This window comes from Canis lupus, chromosome X, assembly GCF_003254725.2.
Source record: "Canis lupus dingo isolate Sandy chromosome X, ASM325472v2, whole genome shotgun sequence".
In the NCBI taxonomy this organism is placed as follows: domain Eukaryota; kingdom Metazoa; phylum Chordata; class Mammalia; order Carnivora; family Canidae; genus Canis; species Canis lupus.
In genome coordinates, this window is record NC_064281.1 from 16,047,756 (window position 1) to 16,073,125 (window position 25,370).

The window sequence follows — 25,370 nt, forward strand, 5'->3', positions numbered from 1 at the left end:
TTATGTTTCAGTTTGTCTGCTTTAAAACTTTGTAAATAGAATCATATAGTTATTTATTCTTTTGTGTCTGAACTGTCTTTGCTCAACATTCTTAATGTGATTTACCCAAGTTGCTGCACATAACTGTGGTTTGTTCATTTTCTTTGCTGTATGGCACACTGTACCCCTGAACCAAAGGCCTCAGATGTTTTTGTATAGCTTGAGAGCTAAGAATGATTTTTCCATTTTTAAAAAAAAGATTTTGTTTATGTATTTAAGAGAGAGCAAGAGCACGAGTGGGGGACGGGGAGAGGGAGAAGCAGGTTACTGCTGAGCAGGGAGGCTGACATGGGGCTCGATCCTAGGACTCTGGGATCATGACCTGAGCCAAAAGCAGAGGCTTAACAGACTGAGCCACCCAGCTGTCTCAGTTATTACATTTTTTTAAAGGATTGTATTTATTTATTTGAGAGAGAGAGTATGTGTGAGTGGCAGGGAAGAATAAAGGGATTGGGACAAGGCGACTCTGCACTGAGGGCAGAGTGCAACAAGGGGCTCTGTCCTGTGACCCTGAGATCATGACCTGAGCTGAAATCAAGAGTCAGAGGTTTCACTGACTGAGCCACTGAAGCACCCAGGTTTTTACATTTTTAAAATGTTGGAAACAATAAACAATAAGAATACGTGACAGACACTGTATGTGGCTTGCAAAGCTTAAAGTATTTACATAGTATCTCTGCTGTATCTCATTCTATGACTAACTATAGCATAATTTATGAATCCACTCTACTGCCAGTGATCCATTTTCCACTTTCTGGTTATTACAAATAATGCTGCTATGAACATCTCTGTTCTAGTTTCTTAATGTGCAAGTAAATTGATCCATGTAAATTGAGTGCATGCCTAGGAATAGGATTATTGGATGAGGGTATATATATTATTTGGCTTTGGAACATGGTCAAAAAACTGCTTTCCAAAGTGGTTAAAAGTTGCTACTGCTCCACATCCTGTTAGCACTTTATATTGCCAGTTTTTTTACTGTTAGCTATTCTGGTGGGTATGCAGTTGTAACTCTCTGTGGTTATAATTTGCATTTTCTGATTAATGAGGGTGAGCAGCTATTTAATGGCCATTGAATATCTTCTTTTGTGAAGTCCTTACGTCTCCTACCCACATTCCTATTGGGCTTTTTTCTTACTGATTGATTGGAGTTCTTGATATATTCTAGATATAAGCCCTTTGTTGGATGTGTCTCAAATGTTGTCTTCTATTCTCTCAAATGGAATCTTTTGATAAGAAGTTATCAGTTTTAATGTAATAATACTTTATTAGTCTTTTACAGCTAGTGCTTTCTGTATCCGAAGACTATTTTTCCAACCCAAAGATCATCACTTTTATGCTCTTCTAGAATCTTTTTTGCCTTTTTACATATATAAGAAAATACATATGTGTGCTCACTTTGGCAGCACATATACTAAAATATATGTATATTTTTAATATACTTGGAAATGATTTTGTGTGTGGTGTGAGGTAGGGATTGTTTTATCTTTTTCCTATATGAATACCAATTTTTCTAGCATGATTTATTTAAAAAGGCTGTTTCTTCCCTAGTGTTCTGCAATTTCCAATGGTCATAAATAAAATGTCTATATATGTATAGGTCTGTTACCTGGCTATTTTAATGCACAAATCTATTTTCTATACTTCTTTCAATGACATATTGTCCTAATATGAAAAAATGAATCATATTTCATTAATCATTTTCTAATATTGATTACATGTTGAAATGAAAATATCTTGGATATACTGGGTTAAATAAAATATATTACAATTAATATTAATTTTTTTACTTTTTCAATGTTGCTACTAAAAAATTTAAAATTATGTACGTGGCTCACATTACATTTCTGTTGGAAAATGCTGCTGATCTATACAAACCCACATCTTTACAACACTACGGCTGTCACAATGTGAATATGGTACAACCTTCCAGTTATTTTGGTCTTTTAAATTTTTCTTTAAATAAAGTTTCCTAAGTTTTCTGCATAGAGTTCTTACATAACTTTTGCTAGGTTTATCCCTAGTTATTTGAGATTTTCTAATACTATTGTAAATACTTTTTTAAAAATTCCATTTTCTGTTGCTAGTATATAGATGTGAAATAGATTTTATTTACTGATTTTTTTTTAATGATAGTCACAGAGAGAGAGAGAGAGAGGCAGAGACACAGGCAGAGGGAGAAGCAGGCTCCATGCACCAGGAGCCCGATGTGGGATTCGATCCCAGGTCTCCAGGATCGCGCCCTGGGCCAAAGGCAGGCGCCAAACCGCTGCGCCACCCAGGGATCCCTATTTACTGATTTTTTATCTAACAATTTAGCTCAACTCTTATTAATTCCAAGAATGTATATGAAGATTTGGATTTTCTATGGACACAATCATGTTACATACATAATGACAACTTTATTTCTTCTTTTTAAACCTTAAACCTTACTTCTTTTATTGGTCTTACTGTACTTGCTAGTATCTCCAGGATAATGTGAATGGAGGTAGAATAATGGATGTCCTTGTTATATTCCAAATCTCAAAGGTAAATCTTTCAATATGTTAGCATTAACATGAGGATTATATGAGTATTCCTTTGGAGGATATAACCCAGAGCCCTGGACCCCCAGTGTTTCTGCTTGGGGCAGGAGCCTTGTCTCTGGCGGTACTTGGTGGGGGGCATGAATAAAGGCCAAAGGCTCCAACATGTGTGTGGCAAAAAAAGAAAAGTAACATGAGTATTCTAAATCTATGAGTCTTGTTCATATTTGAAACACATCAATATTAATGTCATAATATCGATGAATAAAATCTATTTTACTTTGAAGTATTTTTAAATCTCATTAAAACATATCTATTAGGGAGTACTTACTTAAGAATCATAGTCATTGTTTCTTTTCGATCTTTTCCTTGGAAAGGTAGTGTACCAGTGAGCATTTCAAACTACAAAAAGGCAATATCATCAGAGGTATTAGTCAATAAGCATAAAATCTCAAGGCTAGAAAGTAAAAAAGCATCATCTTAATTAAAATCAAATCTTGTAAAATTGCTGAATAAAAAAACAAGTGATTTATAGTTTTACCATATTACTGAACTCAAAAAACACCTCAATCCTTACCATTAACACACCAAAAGACCACCAGTCTGCACTCTGAGTATGACCTCGACGATTAACTACTTCTGGAGCCATGTATTCCACAGTTCCACAGAAAGAATATGCCTTCTTTTCATGGTCAATAGACTCTTTACTTAGGCCAAAATCTGCCAAAATAAATATCAAATTCATAAATATCCCACAATAATTTCCAAACTTAAAGTTTAAATTTCGAGTTCCAATATTTACATTTATTATTAAAAATTCTAATCCAAGTTTTTAAGACAATGTGCTAGTCAATATTTGTACCATAATCAGCCTTAAAAGAAATTATATAGAATATTTTAATAAAATGAGGATTTTTTTACCTGTTAATTTGATGTGACCTTCTTCATCAAGAAGTATGCTGAAAGAAAATAAAGTCAGAAAATCTTTTCAAACCAGTAGATATTTATAGACCCTAGACCTGAAACTGCTGTGTTAAGTGTCAGATCACTACATTTATTCTAAAATATTTTTTTAAATAATAAATAAAATAAAATATTTTTTTGTATTGTGAATAAGGCAAATATAAAAAAGGAGAAAATTTTTGGACACACAAAGGCAAAAAGCCTTATAAAGGTGTATAAGAGCACTTGAAAACTATTAGGAAAAGAGCCAAAACCCATACTCTGATTTCTAGTTGCTCTAATACCTTTCTGCAGAAGTGGCCTAACCGAAATCCTTAGTGCTTGCACAATAGACAGAGGGTCCACATATTTAAGTCAACTGAATTAAAGCTGTCATTTTCTAGGCATCTGATTCAGTCACTCTTTCCTAGCTTTTCTATCCATTCCTCTTTTTTTTAGAGTAGGGGAGGGGGAGAGGAAGAGAGAATCTTAACCAGGTTCAATGCTGGATCTTGGGGCTTGATCTCACAACTCTGAGATTATGACCTGAGCTGAAATCAAAAGTCGGACACCTAACTGATTGAGCCACCCAGGTGCACCTTATCCAGTCCTTTTTTTTTTTTTTTTAAAGATTTTATTTATTCATGAGAGAGAGAGAGACAGAGAGAGAGAGAGAGGGGGGCAGAGACACAGTAGGGAGCCTCATGCGGGACTCAATCCCAGGACTCCAGGATCATGCCCTGGGCCAAAGGCAGGCGCTAAACCACTCAGCCACCCAGGGATCTCCTGAGCCACCCAGGGATCCCCTGGTCCTCTTCTTAACACAATTTCCTTATACTCCTTGTTTTTCACTGACCCATCCCTTCACTGTATACATTCTCCAGTGTTTTCTCTCTTTCTTAGTAAACTGTGAGCTTCTAGAAGGTTTGACCTTACCCATCTTATAGTTCAGTGCTTGGTAGAGTACAGACAAATAAGAAATGTATGTTGAATGCATGGGGCCAGTCTACAAAAGGTCAATAAGGCATTCCAAATAGTTTGGACTTCTCAAGAGCACTGAAGATCATAAAATATTTATATGCATGAAAGGTAGAGATAATCAGATCTGGATTTTAATAAACCAATTTAGAGGAGAAAATAAAGGGTATTTAGTGAGCTCTTAGATATGGATCATGATAGAGAAGAACAAATGGAGAAGATACTCAGGTTTCTGGCTTTAGGAGATACTTGAGTGGAGAATAATGTCATTAACTAATAAGCTATAGGAAGGGTAAATACTAGGCTGTAGGCCAATAATTCTATTTCTGGATAGGTATTTTAAGTATACTGACTTGAAAGGCCAAGTAATAAACTGTTTCATTTATATTCAAAGCTATTCCATAACACAGGCATTTCCTTATTTTTAATTCTAACTAAAAAAATGTGAAAGCCAAATTTTGATAGAATAAAATTTTACTATGTCAAAAATACCACTAACCTTTCTAAATAATCAATTCAAATATGATTACAATAAAGTTTGCCACTGAGGATAATTCAGTAGAGACTTCTTTATCAAAGTCTTTTTCATAAGAGACTTATGAAAAAAATACAAATCTTAATTATGCTTGATTACAAAGCAGACCAACCATTTAGGGAATATAAAGGGAATTATTAAGGTATGGTGGAAATCATCCTCCCTTCTGCCTAATAAATACATGAAAGTTCTAAAAACAAAATTCAAATTATTTTTAGTAGTTTGAGAAAAAAAGAGAACATAGCTAAAGGAACATTACTTATTCCTTCTGCAGCAAATACATTTTTTTAAGATAAGCATGCCCATCCTCTACCTTTGAGAGAAAAAGCCAACTATATTTCTTTCAATAGGCAACGTTCCCTTTCAAGTTCTAAAAATAATTTTTAGCCATATTTATTATAACAGAGTTCTGGTTTAAAACAATGTGGAAAATGGAAAACCCCTTACAGTGCATAAAACAACTGGTTTAAAATTGAAATTTCTTCTAAGTTCTATATTATGGTATATACTTAGATTATTTAACAACTAAATGTTATTTCAATTAATAGTGTCACCTAGACATCTAGGTGAAAGATCTCACGTCTTACCTACATTTGATCTTATTCGACTCTTAAGAAGGGCCGGTCCTTTATACATAATTTTATGACCAATGCTAATCCAATCGTCTACAATAAATACATTCAATTAAATGATATAAAACAATAAAATGTAACTCCATCTCAGGACTCTGAGATCATGACCCGAGCTGAAATCAAGAGTTGGACATTTAACCAACTAAGCCACCCAGTATCCTCAAATATTAGCTTTTTGACAGTTGCTACTATATAAACAATGGGAAATTTGCTCAACTCACACTTAAAATTTGAAATAATGTGGAGAAGAAAATTTTCAGGGGCACCTGGGTGGTCTTGATCTCTTGATCTCAGCTCAGGTCATGATCTCACTCACGATTGTGAGACTGAGCCCCACATCAGGCACTGCACTGGGAGTGGAGCCTGCTTAAGATTCTCTCTCTCTCTCTGTGCCCCTTATCCCCCCATCCTCTAAGAAAAAAAAGAAATTTCAATAAAGTGTATGAGGAGGGAAGCATTAGCTCTATGCATGCTATCCTTCATACCAAAAAAGTTTCAGATGGAGTTAAAAGTAAAAAAAAGAAACCATAAAATAAGAAGAAAAATATCTGATTATAAGATGGGAAAAGGTTTTCCAAGAATAAAAGTCATAGAAGAAATTACAAAAGACTGGCAGATCTGAGAAAAAAATAATTGTGTAGGTAAAAATAGAATAAAATTAAAAGACAAACTAGAAAAATCTATTTGCAATATATGTCAAATGGTTAAATTCTTAATTTGTAAAGGTTTCTTACAAAACAATGGGAAAAATGATATTCAAGATAAATGAATGAAGGCCATGAACAGAAAAATCACACAAAAATACAAATTGCCAATAAACATATGAATGAGGATTTCAACCTCATTAAAAATAAAAATGCAAATGAAAGCAATACAACAATAACAGATATTATGATTGGCAGATTTTTTAAAGATCTTATTTCTTCTTTCATGAGACAGAGAGAGAGAGGTAAAAACATAGGCAGAGGGAAAAGTAGGCTCCTCTCAGGGAGCCTGATGTGGGACTCGATCCCCGGACCGAGATCACGCCCTGAACCAAAGGCAGATGCTCAACCGCTGAGCCACCCAGGAATCTTTGACTGGCAGATTTTTAAAAGTAAGAGAATACAGTGTTAGTAGAAATGGGAAGCACAGGAACTCTAACATAATTCTTGTGGTAGTTCTACAAAGTAATTTTACTTTTTATTACCTCCTAAATAATTATATTACATTATATTCAACTTAGTAGCATGATTCCTTACTTTTCTGGTTTTAAGTCTCTATAGATTATTCCCAGGCTATGTAGATGGTCTAAAGCAAGTGCAAGTTCGGCCAAGTAGAATTTGACATCTTCTTCTGTGAACATCACCTAAAGTAAAATAATAATAATTTTTGTCTTATTTTCTTTCTGTGTCTATAGTTTTTATTTAAAATTCCATTCTAGAGTTTTTAATATTCAAAAAGTTATAAGTATGTTAATCACATGTAGTTTTATCCACAATTTACTTATGAAAAGAATTTGCAAAAGTGATCAAATTAATCATTTTCTAAATGCTAAATGTGCACTGTGGGGGAAATAATTTCACATTTTGTTATGTAACAACTATATTCAGATTGTGCCATTGCTGGCCCACCACAGTAACATTTTAGAAAGTGATCTTTAAAATGCATACTGAATTTCCACTACTAATTTAAGTATATCTTGATACATGATTGCTTTTGAAAAACTGTAATTAAAAGAAGCAGGACAAAAGACAGTTTATCAATTTGAAGTCCTACTTTCAGAATAACTTCAAAAGATAGGAAATATAACTCTTTTTGGCTCTAATACCTTAATGTAAGAATCTTGTGCCACTAGAGATAATACGATAAAACTTAATATTGAAATACAACAAAGCTTTAGGTTAAAACAGGATGCATATAGATAAAAAATAGAGATTAATTATATACCTCTTTGGATAAGCGTGTAAACAAATCTCCTCCCCTGAGAAAATCCAAAATAAGATACAACTTCCCTTCAGTTTGGAAAGCTGAATGAAGAAAGGAAAATTTGTTTAATCCACCAGTTTGTTTTTTGGCTTACATTAGGTCAACTCATTCACAAATGAATATTATTTTTAAGCAAATTAATTATTATATCATAAATCTAAACTGATTTTTATTGGGAAGATAACCACTGATTTCTCTTAGTTTCCATGCAGAAATGTTAAATGCAGTGTTTCTTATTATGGAACCACTAGAATATTTGTTGCACTTTCTTGAGGCAATAGTCTCTCAGGAATACAGTAGTTTTAAAACATGTGATCAATAAGAAAAATTCCCTACATGGTTACTTAACTATTAAACAAAATACAAAAACCATGTCATTTAAGCGCAGGGAAAATGTGGGTTGGTTAGCTTTAATTACGCATATTAAAAGTCACCACAACTTTATCCACTGAGAAAAAGCACATACATCTTTGGGGGAAAGAAAGGTGATAAAAGCTTCAGGATGTTGACATTAAGGATCTTTCTTGCTTTTTTTTTTTGTTGTTGTTTTTTTTTTTTTTTGTCTTTCTTGCTTTTAAGACAAGTTGGGCTAACACATATGGACTATAAAATCCTGGCATACTGTTATTAATTATTATAATAAAAAACTGATTATTATTACTTATTCCTATGGCTACCACTCAGAAATATAAGTGTAAATGCAATAAAGGCCTTTAAAATTTGTTTAAGGAGTAATGGCTTAATTTCCATGACTTTATCTGGTAAACACATATAAACATACACAAGCAAATATTTATATACATTAAATTATCTGATTGCACTCAGGGAGGGGGTACCAAGTGGAGGGATGAGGTTGCAGGTGGTTCATAACTTACCATAATGCAACTTGACAATAAAAGGATGATTAACTTCTACCAAGATATCACGCTCCATTTTTGTCCGAACACGGTCTCGAACTACAAAATATTGTACACATGGCTATACTACAATAATTTTCAGAGACAATCTTTTTAAAAAAATCTCTTTGGTGCCTATTTTGAGTAAAATCTTGCTAAAACTGTAAATTCGTATTTTTATATATACCAGTAAAACTATTAGTACGTATAAATAAAACTATTACTCTTGAATTTTCAAAATTAATATTTTTTACTAAACTATACAACCAGAAAAAATTCTTCATATTTATAAAATCTGTGCTTTAAGTTAAAAAAAATTACAGAGAACATATCAGATGTTGAATCAGATGTTGGCTTTAACATTAAATTTACAAGTATTTTAATCAACGTTATTAAAAGTGGCCAAAAAAGAGTGACTTTTTAAAAACGAGGCATCCCAATGAAATATTAAAACACACAAGAAAATGGAATAGGTTTCACTACCCCTACAAACCCTATCAACTCAATTCAACAAGCATTCATTAAGCATCTGTAAAATGTGGCAGATATAGTGAAGGATAGGTATACCCAAGAAGGTCTATTTTGGGGGAAGGAAGAGAGGGAGAAGAAATAATGGGTACAGTTGAAAGAACAAAGGCATTTTTGGAGTTAAAAAAATTGGATTCAGACCGTGTAATCCTGAGCAAGTTACCTACTTAAACTCTCTGAGCCTCCGTTACCCCTCATCTATAAAATAGAGATTACACCACTGTACCTTTGTGGACTGTGTGACCATTTGAGATAAGGTCTATACATCCCAGAGCTTGGTATATAGGAGATAATGGTAGGTATAGCACGATGAGTATGATCAAAGGGATAAAATGACTTATTACCAGTAATAAGTAGTACAGAAATTCAGAGAAAGGAGAGATGAGTTTGGGAAAGCAAGAGTGAAGAGGTAGAGTTAGGAACTTTTAGAGTGGGATTTAGATGGGTTGGATGGATCAGGCCTAAAAAAGGAAAGGCCAGGTATGGAGTGCCAGTGCAAGCAAGGACACAGAGGCATGCATGAGGAAGAGAAAAAAAAAAAAAAAAAAAAAAACCAAATCAGTATGGAAATTGAGGGGGCAGTGAAATTAAGAGGACTCAGATTCCTGACAATCTGGAACGGCAGATACATTTATATTTGGTCCTGTAGGTAAAGCTCTCTTTTACCAACAAAAGATTTCCTGAGCAAATTCTATGTACAAGGCACTGGGAGAAATACACATACAAACAAAATAATCTTCAAGAAGCTCATAATCTGGTGGAAATGACAGACAACTAAATAAATAAATAGAATACATTCTGAGAAGTATTCTGTGTTGGTAGCTCAATGGATTTAAGAGGTGAAAATGATCATTCATTAAAATTTATTTTTTTTCTGTTGCATAATAAGGATAAATAATAAATGACTTGTAATCTTTAGGCTAGAGTGACTGAATGGTTATGTCAAGATTAAGCAGAGAGAATGCGGAAGAGAGTCTTCTGTGGGGGAAGGGAAGGGACAGAGAGAAAGACGAGTTGGCGTTGTTTTCAATATAAAGTGACCAGATATTTAAAACACGGAAATAAGACCCCTGGAAAAAAGAAATAAAGGAATCTAAAACTAAATCCTATGTTTCACATTTTCCCAGTTTTCCACTTCCAATTGGGAGATTTTGGTGCCACTGACTGAAAATGGGCAAACCAGGTATAGAAATCAAATTGTTCTTGATATCTATAAAGCTCTGTCTTTTAAATGACTTGTCTAGCTAGTGTATCAAATTCAGTATTAACCTCTGATTTCATTATCTTGTCCTATCACAACAACTCTGGTGTCCTCTATCCAATTCTGTTCCAGTCTAGCCCACATCTGTGCTTTTTCTACTGCTACCCATATGATCTTGGATTTAGTTCCTATTACCTTAGAGCTAGGTTCCAAATTTCTATCTCTTCTAATAATTATACAAAGATAACAAAGCTTATCATTTATTTTTTATTTTTTTTGAAGATTTTTATTTATTTATTCATGATAGTTACACAGAGAGAGACAGAGAGGCAGAGACACAGGCAGAGGGAGAAGCAGGCTCCATGCAGGGAGCCCGACGTGGGATTCGATCCCAGGCCTCCAGGATCGCGCCCCGGGCCAAAGGCAGGCGCCAAACCGCTGCGCCACCCAGGGATCCCAAAGCTTATCATTTAAAACTCACCTCTCTGCTCAGTAAGCAGCAAAAATATCCACCAGCGTATTTACTGTATATCCCTCACCTATTTATTCTACCACAATGAAGAGAACAATTATTTAGGAGTCAAGAGCTACAGGTTTTTAGTGGCCCTGCTAGTAACTAGATGAATTACCTTGCTCAAATTCTTAAACCACTTGGGGACTTCCTGCTTCCTTCTCTATGAAATGAGAGGCTAGAATACGATGATTTTCTTTCTGATTATCTTGTGAGGTGGTTTCCTTACATGTAACACTGATGAAAACTTGTTTAGTTGAAAACGAGCGAGATTTACTTAAGAATGCCTTCATTTTGTCTGAAACAGGACTGTGTAATAATTCTAATCTGGTTTCTTTTACTAATGTAAAGACCTATTGACAAATATAAATCACTCTAGAATCAGGAATTTTGATAAGGATATACTGGTTTAGAAGAAGGCATGTTTTATATTGGCTAAACTCTGAACCCTAAAATAGAATTTGTTAATGACTCATGCTGGCAAAGCAACTACATTCCTCTGAAATAATTTTTCTCATACAGTAGTTATTAGATTTTAAATCCTCCTTGACTTGAACATAAGAGTGAACAAGAAGAAATGCTGTTTATGTTTCTAGGATTATATATTAAGAAACTGTTTTAAGCAATGGTTTATAAAACTTTTAGGTCCACAGACTACTGTATTAGGACAAAAGTCCCCACAAACTCAACACTACTGACTTCTATTTGACCCTATTCATTGTATTAATAGGAACTCTGAAATGGAAAGAGACTTCTGGTTAAACATAAATGTTTTACTTTCTACTTTCTTCTAAAACCGGACTGAAATTAGGATAATGGAAAAAATTATGCATAAACTCACAAGGACAAAGAACAGGAGGGGAAGCAAGAGCAGAAGATGATGAGTAAGTGGTAACTTACACAGTAGTTAAGAGAAAGCTTTAAAAGCTTAGCCTAGGGGAATGAAGTCAATAAAAAATAAGCAAATTCTTGCCACAAGGCCCTTTCCAACTGGCTATTTGGTCTCATTTTTAAAATAGATTTATTCATGAGAGACACAGAGAGAGAGAGGCAGAGACATAGGCAGAAGGAGAAGTAGACTTTATGCAGGAAGCCCGATGTAGGACTCAATCCTGGGACTCTGGGTTCCGGCCCTGAGTCAATGGCAGATGCTCAACCGCTGAGCCACCCAGGTGTCCTGATACCTCATTTTTTTTTAATAAAAAAGATTTATTTATTTGAAAGAGAGAGGGAGAGAGAGAGAGGAAAGGGGCAGAGGGTGAAGGGGAGAATCTCAAGTGGACTCCCTGCTGAGCGTGGAGCCCAGTGCAGTGCTTGATCTCAGGACTGTGGGATCGTGACCTGAGCCAAAACCAAGGGTTGGGCACTCAAACAACTGAGCCACCCAGGTGCTGTTACCTCATTCTTTTTTTTTTTTAATTTTTTTTTATTTATTTATGATAGGCACACAGTGAGAGAGAGAGGCAGAGACACAGGCAGAGGGAGAGCAGGCTCCATGCACCGGAAGCCTGACGTGGGATTCGATCCCGCATCTCCAGGATCATGCCCTGGGCCAAAGGCAGGCGCTAAACCGCTGAGCCACCCAGGGATCCCTGTTACCTCATTCTTAAATGAGAAAAAGATAGCAAAGGATCTCCAGGCATTTGAGGAAAGGCTCTAAATATGAATAACAGCTATCAAAATAAACACAAAAAAGGATATAAAAGGAAACAGAGACAATATAAAGAACAAAAGAAAATTTTAAAAACCTGGTAATTTATATCCACCAATAGAGTGAAGCACCCATGAAATAAGAAGCTTTAAAAGGGGTAGGGGGAAGAAACCATTATCATCAACAAAAACTACCAAGAAAAAAAATGGAGACAGAGTTCATAGATTAAAAGACTTAAAGAGATATCAACCAACTACAAAATAGAGATCTATATAGATCTTGATTTGAACAGATTACAAAAAGAAAGATGAATTATAACAACAGGAACAACTGGAAATTTGAACACTGCTTAGATATTTGTATATTGATTTTTTAGGTATAATGACAGAGTTGTATTATTTCTTTTAGGAATCTTTATCTTTTAGAGATACACACTAAAATATTTATGGAAGAAAGTTTACAATGTCTAGGATTTGCTTCATAGTATCAAGAGAAAGGAAAAGAAAGGAAACAGATGCAAAAAAAATTTTTTTTGACTTGAGAAAGCTGAAGCAGCAAGGAGGGTATATGGGAGTTCTCTATATTCTTTTGTTTCCTTCTGTAAATGTTTGACACTTTCCATAATAAAAAGTTTTTAGAAAGGGAATAGAGAACAAGAAAAATCTAGGAAATTAAAAATGATAGTAGAAACAAAAACGTCAATAGAAAGTTTGAAAGATAATTGATACTTCCTAGAAAACAGAAAAAAAGACAAAACTGGAAAACAGTAAGGAAAAAAATGAAAAGGTTCAAGAAGGTCAACATATTCAAAGAACAGGAGTTATAAAATGGGGAAAAAATGACAAAATACTTTGCCAAAACCAAAGAAATGAGTTTCTAGATTCAAAGAGACCACCCAATATCTGGTATGATGAATTTTAAAAATTCACAATAAAGAAATATCACTGTACAAATTCCAGAACACCAAGGATAAAGAATAGAGTGATTCTAAAGTCTTCTAAAGAGGAAAAGCAGCTTACATACAAAGGACTGGACGTCAGAACTGGAATAAACTTCATAATTACAACACAGGAAACTGGGAGACAATGGAAACAATGCCTTCAAATATCTGAGGGAAAATTATTCCTCACCTAGAATTTTACACTCAGCCAAATTATAAATTAACTGAGGGGGTAGAATAAAGGCATTTTAAGACATTCAAGATCACAAAAAATTAATCATCCATTCACCCTTTTATTTACTTATTCATGAGAGACAGAGAGAGAGAGAAAGATAAAGAGAGGCAGAGACATAGGCAGAGGGAGAAGCAGGCTCCATGCAGGGAGCCCGACGTGGGACTCAATCCCAGGACTCCAGGATTGTGCCCTGGGCCAAAGGCAGGAGCCAAACTGCTGAGCCACCCAGGGATCCCCCGAATACTGATATTCTTAACAGGTAGCCTTCTCTAAAAGGAATTGAGCATTTATTTCCTTTCCTGATATCTTTTAGGTTTTCCAGTTTTATAGTTTCCTTTACCTATGTTATGCACAACACAGATCCTGTAAAATATATGAAACCTACTCTTGTTCTTGTTGTGAATGAACTCTTTTAAGTTCCGCCAATGTAATTTTATAACATGGAATTTAAGCATAAAGTTATACAAGTAGCGATATAAAGTAGGGCACTGAGGATATAATTTAACTCCCTGGGCCTAGCAAGAATCAAGTAAGTAGTGTGCCAGTTGTAGAGACTAGATAGGAAAGAAAATACATTCAGGAAGGGAGTAAGAGAAAGGAAAAATAGGATGGTGTTTATAGAGAATGCTGGAATTTCTTGGAATGATGATATCCAGGGTAGGTGACTAACTGGGAAGAATAACATCAGAAATAATAAATGATCATCACAAATATCCCTTCCTGAAAATTTTAAAAGTTTAAGATTATATATAAATTGCAGAGGAAAAAATGATGTCAGAAATCAATACAACTACTAGAGGTTATGTGATAAAATAGCCAATATTACTAAATAAAAGATTTAAATATTTTAAAAACTATGTATAATTTCTTCTAAATAACTATGTACCTAAGAGTCAAATTCTTTTTTTTTTTTTAATTTATTTATTTTTGATAGTCACAGAGAGAGAGAGAGAGAGAGAGAAAGGCAGAGACACAGGCAGAGGGAGAAGCAGGCTCCCTGCACCGGGAGCCCGACGTGGGATTCGATCCCGGGTCTCCAGGATCGTGCCCTAGGCCAAAGGCAGGCACCAAACCGCTGCGCCACCCAGGGATCCCCTAAGAGTCAAATTCTATATAAAATTGTTCAAAATCAGAGGATTAGAATAAAAACTTGGAGACCAGAAGTCAAAATGATAAAGTCCTTAAAATAAAAGCTATTCTGCATCCAGTAAATCAGTACGTTTTTACATTAAAATAATCACATTAATTTGAAGATGAATCAAGCCCAGTTTGAATTTTCTAAACCTCTATTTGCAAAAGCCCAAGATGAATTTATAATACTTCTTTTATAACATGGCAACTACCATTCTCACTAGTCATATGATTCCTAGCCCAGTAGGAAAAATTCACTAAAATAAAGTCTAAATTTAAAGACAGTAGCAGAAACAGATTCAGAATGTAAGTAATTGGCCTAGGAGTCACTGGAGATCTGTTGAGACCTTTCAGTTTGCTTAGACTACTCAAACAGTATAAACAGTCACAGCACTTACCTTTCAGTGTGGCCTTCTTCAATACTTTCATGGCATAAAGCTGTCTAGCATCAGAGCCTGAGATTTTTTTGACTAAGAAAACCTGTATTTAAATGAGAGATAAGTTTTACAAAGTATCACAAACTATGCCATTGTTAAAAATAAGATCCTTTCTATAATAGTTTATTATTAGAGATTCTGATAGACTGTAGATATTTCTTTTTCTTATGTATCAACTATAAATACAATGAGTTGTAAACACTGGTAATAACTTGGGGTGTCAACATAAGTGAATACCTTGTTTTCTTTCTTTTTGTTGTCTGCCAATTCCCAAAGAGCATATAAGACACAAAAATTTTTAAACTATGTAATTAAAGTCTAACATGTTTGAAGTATAACACAGGTGGTCATTGCTCTGCTTTTAACAAAATAAAAATTCTTCTGATTTGATAGAAATTGTCACACAGTTCTCCTTGACCACAATTTTCTATTGATATAATTATTTATTGATAATTGGTCTTTTCAAGGTATGAAAACTGCACATAAATTTTTCATTGCTGGGCAAAACAATTTAAAACACACTGAAGAGGCCATTCACAAATATTTAATGTGACTTAAGACAGAACCCTACCTTTGATCTTTTAAAAATCGAATTATCGTATATAACTAAATATGAAGAACACAGTTCCTAGGTATGTTACTGAGCTTCTTGATTTTCCAAATTATTTTTAGCTTCTTTCAAAATATAGTGTGAAATTTATGCAAAATGAATAAGCCTGCTTTAAATAATTCAGTCATGCTATAACATGACTAATATAAAACTATCTATAAATCTCTTCTATTCATTTTGATCATTAGGTTTGTGATCTAAGTTTTTACTTAAATTCCAGTTCATTAATTTATAATGTAAAATTAGTTTCAGGTGTACAATATAGTGATGCATGATCTTCTTCATTCAATCTTTAAGCATACTGGCTAAATAGACCTGAATTTCAACTTTTTTCTTCACCTATTCTTTCCTAGCATTTGTTATTGAGTTGCTACAGATGGGAAGAGAAGCAATTATAATCAAGAATTAACTTTCAGGTCAGCTCTCAATTACCTGCACTAGCATGCCAGTCCATTAACACAAAATCAAAAAATGCTACATTCAACTGATTCTAGGGCAAGTCGAGTTTCTCACTTTGAGAAACTGTGCTAAAGGTGATTGACAGTGACCTCAAAAGTCTAGTGAAGAGCACCACAACTTGCACAGAAACTTTGATGCATTGTGTGTTCCTCTCCCCAAATCGCTCCCCCACCCTCCACCCCTCTCATGATGCCTCATCACCCTTTAGTTCTTTTTAGCCAGTTAGCAGGGAGCCAAACTAGGGAGAAAAAGCATTCTTAATCAGGCTCCTAAGATGGAATGATGTTCAAATGTTAAAAGTAATCAGAGATTATTAATATTTTTGAACAGAAATAAATTCTAATTAGGTGAAATAATTAGGATTCACCTGGTATTTATTCTTAAAATTCCCTTATCAAGCTTCTTTGTGCCATTCTACAAGAAAAATTCTCCCTGTGGATTCCAAACTTCTTTCACCCTTCTTTGAAAGTACTTTAACACTTTTCAGCACTTCTAGTTTGTAAAGGACCTTCACAAGCATTTGTAATACATCATCATGATAATTTTGGGAGGCAGGCGGACTAAGGAATGCCTATTTATAGCTGCACAAGCTATGGCTAAGAGAGGTTAAATAATTTGACTAGTGTCACAGTGGAGGTATTGGAACAAGAACCAGGCCAGCCACCCAGTTCTGTGCTCCTGCTCAGGCACTCTTAATCTATTCCCTCTGGCACGTCACCAGTCAAGTGTAGCCGGAGCAGCAGTGGTCCCAGATGCCATCGGATCTTCCCCAACCACAGCATTCATGACCTTTCGAACTCCCCCATGAAGCTATTCTAAGCTCTGACAGGTCATCCCTGTTTCCTTGGCTTACGCTGTCTTTTTAGGATGAGTAAGAAAGGAGACGCCCTATTTTTAATGTTTGCTATTTATAGTAAGGTATTTAAGTTACTTTTAAAGAAATAAAGGGAGATGCATGCTAACCTCTGGCAACTTAAATATTGTGTTCTCTGAAAATCTAATGTATAGAAAGAAACCAATCTATTTGGGTTTATCCATAATGCATCTGCATGATAATACAATTTCATAGCAGATACTATGTGCTTGGCCTTTTATCATTTAATTTTCACTATTAACCTATGAGGTCAGAACTATTATTTACTCATTACTTCTGTTTTTTTAAAAATATTTATTTATTCATGAGAGACACAGAGAGAGAGAGGCAGAGACACAGGCAGAGGGAGAAGCAGGTTCCATGCAGGGAGCCCGGTTACTCATTACTTCTTTCCAGAATTATATGTTAGATATTGTGCTACCAGCTCAATGCTGAGACACGGCACAAAGAATGTCCCTTGTACTCACTGAAAGAACACATAGTCTAGTTGAGGAGATAGCCAATAAACAAACAACTACACAAATGAAAAACTGCGATTGTGGTGAGTGCTGTGAAGATGACATGTATAATGTTCTGACAGGGTAAAATACAGGGATATGACCTAGTCAGAATGGGAGAGAAGACTTCTTTGAGATGATAACCATGAAAGGTATTAATAAGATGAAGAAGGGGTGGGGTGGAGTGTTTCACGCAAAGGAGGGCACACGTGCAAAGGCTTTCTAGTAGGATGGAGCCAGGGGCTTAAGAAAAAAAAAGGGCCAATGTAGCCAGAACACAGGTAGTGAAAAATACAAAAGTGATGTTGTTGAGGTCGCTAGGCACCAGAACAAGGGGCTCCTCAACCATCTTAAGAGTATGTATGCCTTTATCCTAAAGGCTAAAGGAAGCTACTGAAGTATAAGATTACCTCTTGTTGGCTGTCATGTAAATAGTGGCTTGAGGAAAGAATAAATTTGGAAGTTCCAGTTAGGAGCCTCCTTCAACAGGCCAAGGAGAAATGGGAGTGGTATAGAATGGAGGAATGGCAGGGGAGGAGAGGACAGGCATGATTTGAGAAATCTTTAACTCAGTAGGACTTGCTGATAGATCACATTGGTGGTGAGAGGCAAGGGGAAAGGGTGGGCCATGGAACGATATGTTAAAAATGCCTCCCAAGTTTCTGGCTTGCTTAACTGGATGCCATTCACAGTTGCAAAGAAAAGTGAAACAGGATAGGATTGGGGGGGAGGGGAAAATCATGACTTTGGTTGTAGACATGTTGAGTTTAAACTGCCTTTGAGTCATGTGAAGAGAAAAAAATATGCAGCTGTACATAGAGTTCAGAGCTTAGAGGCACAATCTAGATTGGAGATAGAAATCTGTTAGGACAGCTGTATGTGGGTTATAATTAAGACAGTGGGCATAGAGAAAATAATTAGTAGGGAGTATAGAGTGAGGAGAAGGCAGCCTAGAATGGAACCTTGAGGAATTTCAATATTTAATGACGGCTGAAAGGAAAATAGGGCTTGAAGAGGTTAAGTAACTTGTTTAAGCACACATAACAAGTAAGTAGAAGGAAAAAAATCCATGTCTGGCTGATCCAGAGCTTAAACTTGCAACCATTACATTCTACTGCCTACTTAACCCTATATTTGAAACAAAAGCATCATTTTGAGTTTAAAAGAGGTTAACAGATGTAATAAATTACCTATGTTAGCCAAGAATTGCTAAACAATCCCCCTAAAATACACAAGGGAGCTAAAGTGGTGTTGTTTTGAGGGCTTGCAAAGCATAATATCTTCAGATGTTTCATCACGGGGAGGTGGTAAGGAAGCATTGCAATGTGAAAGTTGAATGCAGTCGGAGAATCTTCCTCCTACTGAGGAATGGATTAGTTATATCAAATCATAGTAATCATAATACTGTACTTCTCAAAAAGGAGGACAGAAAGTGTCCTGAGGTATGCAGCAGGGGGACAAGGAATATTTGAAGAAAATGATGATGATGTTGCATCTTCTGGACCAATTGTAGTTGGTGGCTCTGGGAAACATTTTTTGATATTAAAAACAAACATGAATATCATTGAATAGAATGCAACCTTTGCATTCATTTTGAAAACTACTTGTAAGTCTCCAGAATTTCATACTCATAGTGGTAATCCCCCACCCTAATTCCATGGGTGTAACCATTCACTTTCTGCTGGTATTAGGGATACTCTGGAAGAAAGATTGGGATATATTGCTATAATGTATCTGGCAAGATCACCTTCCAAATTTACATGAGGACTCAAAAAGATTATCAGGGGAATATTTTTTATTTTAATCATTTGCAAAATGCAATTGAGAGGTCACATGGTCTTTAAGATAAAATAAATATGAAGTGATTACTGACAATTTATGAAAATTTCCAGTGTCCTTTGAGTGACTTTATTCACTTTCCCAAACTTACTGATAGTGACAAATTTAAGAAGAGAGAAACATTGCTTAAACAAATATTTCATAAAATATTTCCATTCTCCATCTGTATGAACAAATTCCAAAAAAAAAAACACTTTTTAAAAACACACACACTCATGACTTACCTTTCCAAATGATCCCTGCCCTAATACTTTTAAAAGTTCAAATTGGGAAGGATCTGCCTTTTCATGTCCTTCCTTTACATGATGTGTGATCGCAATTTCTTTGATACTGCCTTCTTCCTATTGACATAAAAAAATAAAAAGGGGGAGGAGAGAGTTAGAGATAGTTTCTCCAGCTATAAATCAAGAAATATAAATTTAGCATATCATATTAGAAATCCTCAAATTATTATTATTTTTAAAGTAAGCTCTATGTCCAACATGGGGCTTGAACATGTGATCCCAAGATCAAGAGTTGCATGCTCTACCAACTGAGCCAGCCATGTGACCTGCAAATACACCTTCAAGTTAAAAGTCAGAGAGAATGATACCAGCCCACTGCATAAACCAACTTAACCTCTACTTAACATTAGCACTGAGGTATTTCCAAGTCTTCATTCTTCCTATTGGAGACAATTAGAATAGTTTCATGGGATAAGGGCAGAGGGTGTAAAGAAGTCTGAAAACACAAAAGAATAATTTGCTGTGTTCTTTTTTTTAAGATTTATTGATTTATTTATTCATTCATTCATTCATTCATTCACGACAGACACAGAGAGAGAGAGGCAGAGAGACAGGTAAAGGGAGAAGCAGGCTCCATGCAGGGAGCCTGATGTGGGACTCGATCCCAGGTCTCCAGGATCAGGCCCTGGGCTGAGGGCAGTGCTAAACCGCTGCGTCACTGGGGCTGCCCTAATTTGCTGTGTTCTGACATGTGCTGGTATTAGGTAGAACCATGTCCCCCTCCACATACACAAATCATGTTTATTGGAGAGTGGGGTTGAAAAATATTCCAAGGCAAACATGGTGATTTCTTTTTTTTTTTTTTTAAAGATTTTATTTATTTATTCATGAGAGACACAGAGAGTGAGAGAGGCAAAGACACAGGCAGAGGGAGAAGCAGGCTCCATGCAGGGGGCCTGACGTAGGTCTCCAGGATCACACCCTGGACTGAAGGCGGCGCTAAACCGCTGAGCCACCCTAGCTGCCCAAATATGGAGATTTCTACCCTCAGCAAGGCCATTTGAATCAGTATGCTGAAATTTATTTTGTTGGAAATATATAAATTACTTTCTGTTTCGAGTACTTGAGATCTGAGAGGTGGAAAAGGCAATAACTCTAAAACACAAAATCAAAAAAGATTTAACATATGGATGGAGGATTAGACACAGGAAAGAAGTTACTACTACTCAGCATAGTAAAACAGTGGAAGGTCTTAGGGTTAAGAAAAGAATTTTTAGACAGCGGATACTTCAGTATATCTGAGGGAAGGCATCAGAAATGAAGAAAGGTTGAAAATATATGTAGGTATATACAGAATTTCAATTACTTATTCACTCTGGGATTAGCAGATAAAGTATACCTTATTTAATTAAGACAAGTACTATAGGTTACAGCCAAAAACAATGAAGCAAAACCCAACAATACCAGAAATATAAGCCTATCAAAGACTATTTTTCTCTTTTTTTTTTTGCCTATCATGTTATTTTTTCCTACTGCCTAAGTATTAGTGGAATCAAATGTGTTGTACACAAATAATTATTTTTATTATTTTTGTGTTCCATATGCATGTTTGAGCTCAACTAATATTTTCTGAGATAGGATGTTGGCTATATATAGAGTTACACAGTTTTTATTTTATTTTTTTAAAAATCTTTATTAATTTATTTAACTCTACGATAGTCACAGAGAGAGAGAGAGAGGCAGAGACACAGGCAGAGGGAGAAGCAGGCTCCATGCACCGGGAGCCCGACGTGGGATTCGATCCCGGGTCTCCAGGATCACTTCCTGGGCCAAAGGCAGGCGCCAAACCGCTGCACCACCCGGGGATCCCATTTTTTAAAAAGATATACTAGGTATCCTAATGTGGCAGGTTTTGAAAATGAGCACTGAAAGGAAGAAAAGCTCCTGTAACAGGACAAAAAAGGAATCCAGCTCCACCATTTTACTTCGTAAGACCTAAGTGTGTAGACTGTGTGACTACTTAGGCAACTTAATCATTTTGAATGCTCTCAAAACTGTGGCAACAATAAAACAATCTTCTAACATGGTTTAGTCCTTTATTTTGTAATTTCACATGCACTATCTCCTTTATTTCTCATAATCATCCTGTGCAGTAGGTGTTAGGGTAGAACCAAGCATTACCTGACTCTGAGACTCTACTCCCTTCCTGTGCAACCCTTCTCTGCAAATAAGACCAGTGTATAGGGGCTCGAGAGTGATAGCTCTTTGTAGCTATATTAGGAAAGGTAGGAAGCAAATTACCAAATTATTTTAAGAAAACTTTCAAAGAACACTGTATATGTGGAACTGATTAAGGAAGACTTAGATTAAAATCCAGCAAATATTTATTAAGCACCTATCATGTACCAAGCCTGGATTAGGTGCTTTTTTCACCTTTTATCTTACACTTATGTTTTATAACAAATCTTTGGCTACATATCAATGTTAGCGAGGGCTGATAACAGGGTGGAGTATACTTCAGAGCAAGCAAAAACATCTCAGAATTCTCTACAGACTCCCCCATTCATCACTAGAAATTTGACAGATCTTTTAAAGGCCAAATGGTTTGAATACAATCTAAAGTTTAAAGAGATTAAGTAAAGATCACAAACCAATAACTGGCAGACTTCTGGCTCAATTCCAGGTTCTGACTTCTAAAACAAGGCTCTTAGCATTATACCACACTGAGACTGTTAGAGCCTCTGTGGTTCTCCATCCAAGATCAATGACAGGAACATACACATTTATTTCCTACTGGTATGTAACTCTTGGGTCAGTTAGCTAAAGTGATTAGAGAAATGTCTCTGAACTTTTGGTAGCATATCCTCATCAGTAAAAAAAAAATAGCATATACCCAATATTTGTATACTTATTGGGTTATAGATTATATATACTTTTTCTATTACTAAATTATGTACATTACACATGGAAATGAAACTATAAAGAAATTCTCCTCTTTCTTTTCTGTAACCCAAAGTGCTGTCACATCACATTTTAAAGACTAGTGGATTACAGACTTAAACTCAAGAGGCCAAGGTCACAGGTTGGATTTTAACATGTACCAGTCAGCCTACTATGGAAAAAACTATCTGTTCAAGAGCCTAACTGGAATCTAACAGCCATGTATGCCTTTAAATCATGAGGCTATGAAGAACTATACTCTATAACATTCTATGTCTTACCAGTTTTCTCGGGTAAGTGGGATGTAATTTTTTTTAAAATTTTTATTTATTTTTATGATAGTCACACACAGAGAGAGAAAGGCAGAGACATAGGCAGAGGGAGAAGCAGGCTCCATGCACCGGGAGCCCGACGTGGGACTCGATCCCGGTCTCCAGGATCGTGCCCTGGGCCAAAGGCAGGCGCTAAACCGCTGCGCCACCCAGGGATCCTGGATGTAATTTTAATTTTTTTTTAAAGATTTTATTTATTTATTCATGAGAGACACAGAGAGAGCAGTAGAGACACAGGCAGAGGGAGAAGCAGGCTTCCTGCAGGGAGCCCGATGTGGGACTCGATCCCAGGTCTCCAGGATCATGCCCCGGGCTGAAGGCGGCACCAAACGACTGAGCCACCCAGGGATCCCCCTGGATGTAATTTTAGACTGCAATATTGTTTCATCTCTTATTTCATAAAAATACGTACTATAATTGTATGTCACAAAGGTGCAACACAGGTAGGGAAGGATCACTGAATTATAAATGTTTTGTATTTTGCAGTAGGCATAGAGGATCAAGTCTTATTCTCATAATGAGAGCTGCAATCAGGTTATGGACCTCAAAATAAACAGCAGTAACTATTCAAGCCTTCCTTTCTTCTCATGTCAACAAGTTACCAAAAAACACAGAATCTCCCTTTGACCCTTTCATTCAACAAACATATACTAAAACATCTACTATGCATCAAACATGGTAATGGGAATACCTTTCTTTCTTTCTTTTCCTATTTCCAATAGCATGGCCCAGGTATAATCCTTAATTACCTTTCCTGTGGAAAACTGAAACAAACTTGGTTACTCGTAATGACCCCTTTGTGCCAATGCCAGTCCACTTCATCCTCCTGCCAAATTCACTTTCTGAAATGAGAGCTCCAGTCATATGACCAGAGTGCTCAAAAGCTCTCCTGAGTTTTCATAAATTAAATGCACTGCTTCACCTTGGCACTTGAGGCCCTCTACAATATGGCTACAACTTACTTTTATGGTATTTTCTCCCAACACTGCCTTACACGTAATCTTTTGTCAACCTGGGTTCTTTCCTGTTCCTCAAACATTTTGTTTTTAAAATCAAAGTAATACATGCACATGGATGACAAATCAAATAGTGACAGAATACCTTATGATTAAATGCAAGTCTCTTCTCACTCCCATTCCTCAGGTTTTTAAAAAAGTTCTTTCTGCACTTACTTTGATAATTTCTTGGTTTATTAAAGACAATGCCTGCTAATTTAAAGTAAGATGAAGGAATTGCTCATACCACTTTCATCATCTTCCCGATTGTTTGATAATTATATTACTTTTACATAAACTTCTTTCTATTACTGTTGTATAGAATCCTAACTTCTTTGTTTTGTTTTGGTTTATTTCAAGATTTATTTATTTGAGAGAGGGAGAAAGAGAGAGAGAGAGAGAGAGAATATGAGGAGGGTTGGGGCAGAGGGAGAGGGAGAGAGAGAATCTCAAGCAGATTCCACCACGAGCACTGAAACTGATGTGGGGCTCAATCTCATGACCCTGAGATCACGACCTGAGCTGAAACCAAGAATTGGACACTTAACTGACTGAGCCACCCAGGAGTGGAACCCCATGTGGGCCTTGAACTCACAACTCTGAGATCAAACCCTGAGCTGAAATCAAGTGCTGGATGCTTAAATGATTGAGCCACCCAGGTGCCCCTTAACTCCTCACTTTACAAAGGAGGTTAATAATGCCTATACGTTTTTTCTCTCAAACTTCCCTATGTTTTTATTAATATTAAAAAATTAACATTCTCTTCTGTAACTACAAGCAAATCCTTCATGCTGTCACCACAGCCATTTATTTATTTACTTGTTTGTTTGTTTCTTTGTTTGTTTAGCAGGCCTATACACCAGCATTCACATTTTTAAGACAATATATTGTTTACATCCTGGCTAGAAAGTACATTAAATTTCCTTTTATATGGGCCCATAAAAGTGACTTCCAAGACAATCCAAGGGGACTCAAAACAAAACAAAACAACACTTACTTCATCAAATGCTTAAATTCATGATACATTTTACTCTGAGTTCTATTGGGACCATAATTTTTTTTACATGTTTTTCTTTTTTTTGAAGATTTTATTTATTTATTTATGAGAGATACAGAGAGAGCCAGAGGCAGAGGCAGAGGGAGAAGCAGGCTCCCTGAGGGGGGCCTGATGTGGGACTCGATCCCAGAACTCTGGGATTACACCCGGAGCTAGGATCACAGCCCCATCATCCCTGGGGGGGGGGGGGGGAGGTTAATCTGACCATTAGTCTTAATTTTTCCTTAATCCTTTACCATACTTCCCATTCTTCTGAGAGCCCTCCATTAGGTTGTTCTCTAGGCTTTGCTGCATAGCTATTACCTCTAGATATCTCTTCAGTGCTTCCCTGGTCGAACCCACTATTCACAGTTTCCCATGTCCTTCTCTTTCTCAGATTACTCCCTTGTAACTT

At 36.0% G+C, this 25,370-nt stretch overlaps 1 protein-coding gene across 12 annotated transcripts in view; it reads right to left on the reverse strand.

Moving 5' to 3' along the window:
• RPS6KA3 (ribosomal protein S6 kinase A3) overlaps nt 1–25,370 on the reverse strand; it is a 112,819-nt gene that overhangs the window by 34,911 nt on the left and 52,538 nt on the right. For all 12 annotated transcript variants that reach the window (XM_025438334.3, XM_025438343.3, XM_025438342.3 and 9 more), the window contains 8 exons: nt 19,653–19,769; nt 15,111–15,192; nt 8,495–8,575; nt 7,581–7,660; nt 6,893–6,999; nt 3,486–3,523; nt 3,142–3,284; nt 2,896–2,966 (listed from right to left, as the gene is read on the reverse strand). In XM_025438334.3, the coding sequence (XP_025294119.1) occupies nt 2,896–2,966; nt 3,142–3,284; nt 3,486–3,523; nt 6,893–6,999; nt 7,581–7,660; nt 8,495–8,575; nt 15,111–15,192; nt 19,653–19,769 (719 nt within the window). The remainder of the gene's footprint in view (nt 1–2,895; nt 2,967–3,141; nt 3,285–3,485; nt 3,524–6,892; nt 7,000–7,580; nt 7,661–8,494; nt 8,576–15,110; nt 15,193–19,652; nt 19,770–25,370) is intronic.